Source organism: Cheilinus undulatus, linkage group 19, assembly GCF_018320785.1.
Source record: "Cheilinus undulatus linkage group 19, ASM1832078v1, whole genome shotgun sequence".
Taxonomy (NCBI): Eukaryota; Metazoa; Chordata; class Actinopteri; order Labriformes; family Labridae; genus Cheilinus; species Cheilinus undulatus.
Window position 1 is genome coordinate 16,373,270 of NC_054883.1, and position 6,985 is coordinate 16,380,254.

Here is a 6,985-nt window from a genome sequence, read left to right on the forward strand (position 1 = left end):
AATAAACTGATTGGACATGATTTGGAAAGGTTCACATCTCTCTATAGAAGGGCTTCCAAGCTGACAGTGATATCAGAGCAAAAACCAAGCCATGAAGTCAAAGGAACTGCCTGCAGAGCTCAGAGACAGGATTGTGGCAAGGCACAGATTTCAGCAAGGCTATAAAAAAATTGAACCACACTGCTCAGGAGTTTCAAACTTAAGGCTGGGGGGCCAAGTCCGGTCCGTGGTACAGTTACACCCGGCCCACCTGGCCCACTGTTTTGAGGTCTGCAGATTTCCTCCAGTTTAAAAATGTAAACTTAACCATGATGATTTAAAATACCCTTGTTAAGTCATAAAAATTAGAAAACAGTAAAAAGTAAAAAAAAAAATACCTTAAAAAGTCAGGAATGTGGTAAAATACATTTATGTTTTCATTTCATATTCTTAATTTTGCATCTCAGTTATGATGCAAAGTTATGGTTTTGACTTTTTATTTCATATGTTGACCTTTTTAATTCAAAATTTTGACTTTATATCTTAGTTTTAAGATCCTCAATTTTACATTTTTTAGTAATATTTTGACATTTAAACTTATAATTAGGATTTTTATCACATTTTGACCTTTTTAGCTCCTTACTTTGACTTTTATTTCATAATTTGACCTTTTAATCCTCAATTTAAAGTTTTTGAGTAATATTTTGACCTTTTAAACTCACAATTTAAATGTTTTTCTCATGCATTGATGTTTTAAACCGATGATTTTGAATTTATCTCATATTTTGACAAGTAAGAATCATGATTTCAACTTTCTATCTCATATATTTGCCTTTTAAAAAACATAATTTTTTGACTTTAAGTGCCATGTTTTGAACCTTTTGAGCTAATAAGTTTGAATTTTTATCTCAGATTTTTAACTTTTAAACTTATCATTTTGACCCTTTTCAATCTTAAAATCCTTTATCATCAGGGCTAAGGCTTTTTTCCCCCCATAATTCATTGCTGGTGAATATGAGGTTGACGGTGTATGGTTAAATGTGGATGCTACTTGGCCCTCAGGTTGGACCCAAATTCAGAATTTTGCCCCCTGCCGTGATTAAGTTTGACATCCCTGCATTAGCTGGATGCTATTTTGAACAGTTAGGGGAGAAGGGCCTTAGTAGGAGACAGTCTGTGTGGAGATGGGAGAAAGCTCCAGATTCACCGATTTTGGCTTTATGGCCGAGTGGCAAGAAGGAAGACTCTCCTCAGGGCAAAACACATGAAAGCCCAGAGTCTAGTGAGGTTCATGTTGTCCTCTGGTTGGCCATTGAAAAGTAATTTTTCACATACAGTAACAATTACTCATTAGTGCCACCTGCTGGTTCTTCATATCCTCAGTTAGTGGAGTGATGACCAACACTTCAGCATCTTTCAGAGCTCACTTCCGATCAAATGTTGTCATGTTACCTGGCAATCTGAAAAGGCAGTGAGTGACGCACATACTTCAAGAAGTCATTTAGAGATACGTCTAGGAGGAAAGAAAACAAACAGGACAAGTATGGACTGAAAAGACTCCTAGCACACTGAAAGCACCCTGCTGGTCACAAATACATTTTTTTGTCCTGAAAAAGTATTTTTAAACTGTATTAACGTCATGACAACAATGAAAAAGACGCAGAGCTTTCCTATGACAAGCTTGGGAGAAACTACATCAGCCCTGTGTTCAGGGATTGAAGTGCACATTTCTTTGCTGTTACTTCTGCCATCTCTGCATCTGAACATAACGAGTCGCATAAGACTGCCTGCTGGTGTTGTGACCATCCTCCATGTCTGATTCATATGTATCCTCTTCCTCCTCGTCTTCCTCTTCTTCTTCATCTTCTTCCTCAAGCTCTTCATCCTCCTCTATGCCCCGCTGGCGCTGTAAAGTACTGCGAGGCTGGGAAAGAATAAAAACCTCAGGCTTTCTGTGTTATAACTTTCAGGACAGCTGTTCATTTTTGACTGAATAATTAAAGGTGTAAACACTCTTATAGGTAACAGACATGGAGCTCACCCTCCTGGTGCTGCCTGGATACTTGCTATGCTGTCTGGGGTTTTGACCTGAGGTAGAAGCCAGTGTTGACCTGAAGCTTTGACCTTTAGGGGAGGCCATGTGAGGACTAGGGTAACTGCTCATGAGGGGAGAAGGGTAGCTGCTGAGTGTGGTGTCCAGGCGTCCAGGCAGAGAATCTGACATCTTGATCCGCCCACTGAAGAGCTATGGAGATATGATCATGCTTACCATCAAAAAAGAGCTCCAGGATTTCAGTTTCTCTTACTTTTTTGAGCTAGATCACTGAATAAAACAACCAGGCCAATCTTAACTATGTTTACATGCACAGTAAAATCAGGCTATGGTTACAGCTAGGGGTCTGCACTGGGGGCAGGATCCTGCAGGACCCAACACAAATATTGCATGCAGTTTGGACAATGCCAGGGTGGGAGCAAAAAAAAAAAAAAAATGCCATGGAAAGCTGGTGAACGGAGGTGCAAACAAACTGCTGCACCTCCATTCACTTTGATGGAAAGATCCAGATCATACTACAATGCAATTAGAATTTTTATGAAAAATGAAGACAGGACCTCCAAGTTTCCATTATCATGAAGTACCTCTACATCCTTCTGAGTGTTTATTTCCTCCAGGTTGTGGCATGTATGTGAAAAGACCTCCAGTGCTTTAGCATGGAAGAGCATCTCCACCGTAATGAAGTCAATGAAAATCCTCTGCAAGAAGCAAAGAAATGGTTGTTTTCAGAGTGAAATAGACACTTAATCTGTTGAAGACTGTGTGTCTTACTTTGACATCCTCCAGCTTTTGTCTCTGAAAGTCTGTGATGGTCTCCTCCAGTTGTCTGATGCTGCTCTGGGCATTGTTGGAAGCCTTCTGAGCGTTTACTTCTGCCTGTTAATTAACACACAATACAGTAACGGTATGCTAAGATCCACAACACTGTGTAACTTATGTGATTGTATTCATGACATAATAGTTAAGATCATTACATTACCTGGGACTGTAAAATTTTTGTCAAGAAATTTTTCCTTAAGTGGGATTGGAATAGTTTAACATATAGTTTGATTTATCTTCATACACACAAACGAGTATAATGCAAGTGAAGACACAAAAGTATAACTTCTCGGCTGTTATATTAGGGGTTGTGCATGGGAATGGGACAGCATTCCTCTCCTGAAACTCCAAAAACTGGTCACATGTTTATAGCCTGTTGTTAAAAGAAGAGGGGATGCTACACAATAGTTAACATGGCCCTGTCCATACTTTTTTTGAGATGTGTTGCTGCCATCAAATTCAAAATGAGCTAATATTTTTCTTGAAATGATAAAATGTCTCAGTTTCAACATCTGATGTGTTGTTTTTGTTCTATTGTGAATCAAATATGGGTTTATGAGATTAGCGAATCATTACATTCTGTCTTTTAGCTACATTTTACACAGCGCCCCAACTTTTGGGGAATTGGGGTTGTACAAAATGACAGTCTTATGCTGCCTGGTGTATTTAAGGTTTTATATGTCTGTGACACTAAACCCTAAAATGACAACATTGTGATGAAAGATTAGATAATCTTCTGATCAGGATACAATGCTTTGTCGATCAGCCGGGTTCCTGAATCGGATCTTTTCCAGTTTCTGCAACTCCTTCAGCTCCTTGTTTAGATCGGTGCTTAACTTCTTCAGATCTGCCTGATTGTCAAAGGCACAAAAAAACAAAAAACAAAGGAGGTTTAAAAATTGATTAAAAAACACTAAATTTGATTTGATTAGACTTTTATTTATCTCAAACACAAAAATAACAAAATTAAATCATCCAATCAACCTTTGGTAATGACAAATTTAAAGTTTGAGAAGGGTCAGAAGGAATCTGAAAGCCTAAGTAGTCCTGCCCCTAACTACAATATTACTTCTCTTTATAAATTCATCACCTGATGTATGAAAATGGAGCAAACCACGGGCTTCACTTATTTTTGGATGTAAAACAACCAATCTGAGGCATATCAAAAAAGTAAACAATCATACATATAAGCATACACATATTTTTCTTCAATCCCCACCTACCTATTAGAATCTTGATCTGTGTACTGATCTTTTAATACTTTCTTATAACAGGATTGGAATTTCCTGATATTGTCACACATTTTAAGTGTAGCGCCAAGGCTGTTCCAAAGGAATACACCACAAACTGAAATAAACATGCTATTAAGAGTTGTTCAGACTGCAGGTTGTTTAAAATTGAATTCCCCCCATAAATTAAAGCCCCCTTTTCTACTTGAGAACAAACTTAATATACTCTCTGCAGTACTTTGTTTTTTTGCCTTGTATACATTTAGTGCAGTTTTAAACTTAGTTAAATCCATAACTTTTAGTACCTTAGACTTTAAAAATAGCAGGTTAGTATGATCATGATATCCTGCATGATTTATTATCCGTATCACTCTAGGTTGCTTTTGTATGTCTTTCCATATACTTTAATACAATAAGACAGATATGGTTCAATCAGAGTGCACTATAAAGAATGTTACGTTTCTTGATTTTGTATGTTTTTGTTTTTTCACTGACTATTCCAACACTTCTTGAGATCTTGGTGCACAAACATTTGTGGTTTCCAGCAGAGCTTGTGGTCTAAACACCCAAAAAACACTCTTTTGATCTTTACATTATCAATTTCCAGCTGAATTCCTCCCTCTGTTTTACCATTTCCAAACAACATAACCTGAGTTTTACTTAAATTTACAGTCAGCCCATTTTTGTCCAACCAACATTAAAGTTTACACAAATCCTCATTGACCACTTTTAAAAGCTAATGCAGATTCTCCCCAGAACATTAAATATCTGTATCATTCGCAGAAATAACACATATTCAATATTTAAGACACCACACAAATGTCATTTATGCACAGGATAAATAATTTGGGTCCCAGTACTGACCCCTGTGGGTCACCACAGGTAATGCTCAGGCATTTACACCTGTGGTGGCAGATCCGAACAAACTACATCCTGTTACTCCTGAGCCAAGACAGAACTACCCCTCTAACTCCACGTCTCTCCACCTTTTTAATAAGGATGTCATGGTGAACTGTATGAAAATCTTTCTTTAAATCCATGAATACTCCTAAGGTGTGTTTTTTCGTATCAGTACAGGTGGTGATTTCCTCTACAAGCTCCAATAATGCCATGGAGGTGGGTCTAAGCTGTTCTGAATCCATACTGACTGTCCATCAGAATGTTAGTTTTTCCACTAAATCATCCAGCTTTCTAATAAATAGCTTTTCAAGAATTTTTGAAAACTGAGACAACAAGGACTCAGGTCTTTAAGTTGTAAAAAGATGTTTTTCTCCAGCTTTAAATAATGGAATAACTTTCACAACCCTCATTTTTTTGTGGAATATTCCCTGCTGACAGGAAAGATTATATATGTGAGCTAGTGGCTCAACTATTCCCCCATTGTGAACTTAACCAGAGACTTATCAATACCTTCAGCATCTGCTGAAGTTTAGTTAGGACATTTGTTAATAATCTCTGTAATATCATCTTTGTGCACGGTTCCCAAACACAAAGACTCCAAATTTGTGTCACCAGATACCACCTCATCAATTACTGCTCCTCAATTTCTTGCCTCCTCAGCCAATTTGGGACCCACCTCCAGAAAAAACTGATAAACAGAATGCTGCAGAATAACATCTTATTCAAGGTCTTCTGTGATTAGAGACATTTTGAAAATGAATGTTTTTATTTAGCATGATTTTATCAAATGTAACAAAATAGTTTATTCTTTGCCATTTTTTAAGTGTCATTCTATACTGCATTGATTATTGATTCTTTAAGGGGTGCAGTGGTTAAAGGCACACCCTCTATATCCAGGTAGCCCAGGTTCAAGTCTGACTTATGGCTACTTTCTGCATTTATTCACGTCCCTGTTCCCAACTCTATCCACTGTCCTCCCCTATTAATAAAGGCATAAAAAGACCTAAATATACATGTATAGAACATCATATACATTTTTAACTTAGTCTCAGTATTTTTGGAATTTGTCATTCTGACATCAGTGTGAACTGTAGCAAGAAGACAAGAGTAGCTAAAGAAATTAAGGGTTCATATTTTGCTGTAGTGTTCACAGATATTTTAGCATCTGAAAAAATATATGGCTCAGAGGCAGACTCACCCTTTTATTTTTAACAATGTCTCCGTAGGCTTTCAGAGGAGTAACAACTCTGGTCTCCAGTCTCTCCACCTGAAACAGTAAAACCTCTGTTATGACCACTAAGGCTAACTGCAGAGAACTTAGCTCATTCATAAAATATGGTTATAGAATAACTAGAACTCCTGACCTGGGCCTGTCTGTAGTCCTGCACCATGGCGAGATCCTCCGCCAGGTTTTTCAGGCCGATTTGGAGCTCTGGGTCCTCTGTGCTGGAGAAGTCATAGAGCTGAGCCACCAACAGGTCTGCCTTATCTCTTAGCCGGGCTGTCTTCCTGGTGTATGAGGCCAGCAGGGTGCAGATCTCACCCAGGTACTTCTCAGCATGCTTCACTGTTTGCTCCATGCTCTTTACCTGCACGTCCCTGTTGGGATAAGTCAGGAGAAAAATAATCGACTACATGTTTTTGCTGTAGTAAGCCAGCTTTTTATCATTCTGACACCAGCACCTCAGTTTTAGAGAGAATTGTAGAGAGAACTTAATCAGCTCCTGTGAAAAATAAAAGCTCAGACTCCTACCTGGAAAAGAGATTAGTCATGTTTTCTTTGTTGTTCTCCCCACAGCTTCTCTGGTCTGTTTACCTTGACTGCTTCTCACCTTAACCAGGTAACAGGGAACTGTTGCCATGGAAACACCAACAGCAGGACAGCTTTGGGGGAAGTGTAGCCAACACTTATGGCCACATGATGGCAGCAGTGTGCTGTTGAATGTTGAAGCTATTTCAGTTTCTCCACTGGGTGATGAGAGAAAGCCATTAAAATCCTTTAAAA

At 38.3% G+C, this 6,985-nt stretch overlaps 1 protein-coding gene across 1 annotated transcript; it reads right to left on the reverse strand.

The window, feature by feature from the left end:
- Positions 1-1,717: 1,717 nt before the first annotated feature.
- LOC121527594 (CBY1-interacting BAR domain-containing protein 2-like) lies at positions 1,718-6,753 on the reverse strand. The gene is made up of 9 exons (XM_041814609.1): positions 6,734-6,753; positions 6,345-6,579; positions 6,179-6,247; positions 3,601-3,702; positions 3,012-3,017; positions 2,804-2,908; positions 2,617-2,730; positions 2,021-2,224; positions 1,718-1,903 (listed from the first exon to the last, which is right to left on the reverse strand). The coding sequence occupies exons 1-9, from the start codon at positions 6,751-6,753 to the stop codon at positions 1,718-1,720; spliced, it is 1,041 nt and encodes a 346-aa protein (XP_041670543.1).
- Positions 6,754-6,985: the final 232 nt, after the last annotated feature.

Excerpts from the sequence above, each read along its gene's own strand:
- LOC121527594 (XM_041814609.1), bottom strand. The coding sequence starts at position 6,753 with ATGACTAATCTCTTTTCCAG. Across the intron at positions 6,580-6,733 it reads ATGACTAATCTCTTTTCCAG|GGACGTGCAGGTAAAGAGCA; the intron begins GTAGGAGTCTGA and ends TTATCCCAACAG. Across the intron at positions 1,904-2,020 it reads ATCCAGGCAGCACCAGGAGG|CCTCGCAGTACTTTACAGCG; the intron begins GTGAGCTCCATG and ends ATTCTTTCCCAG.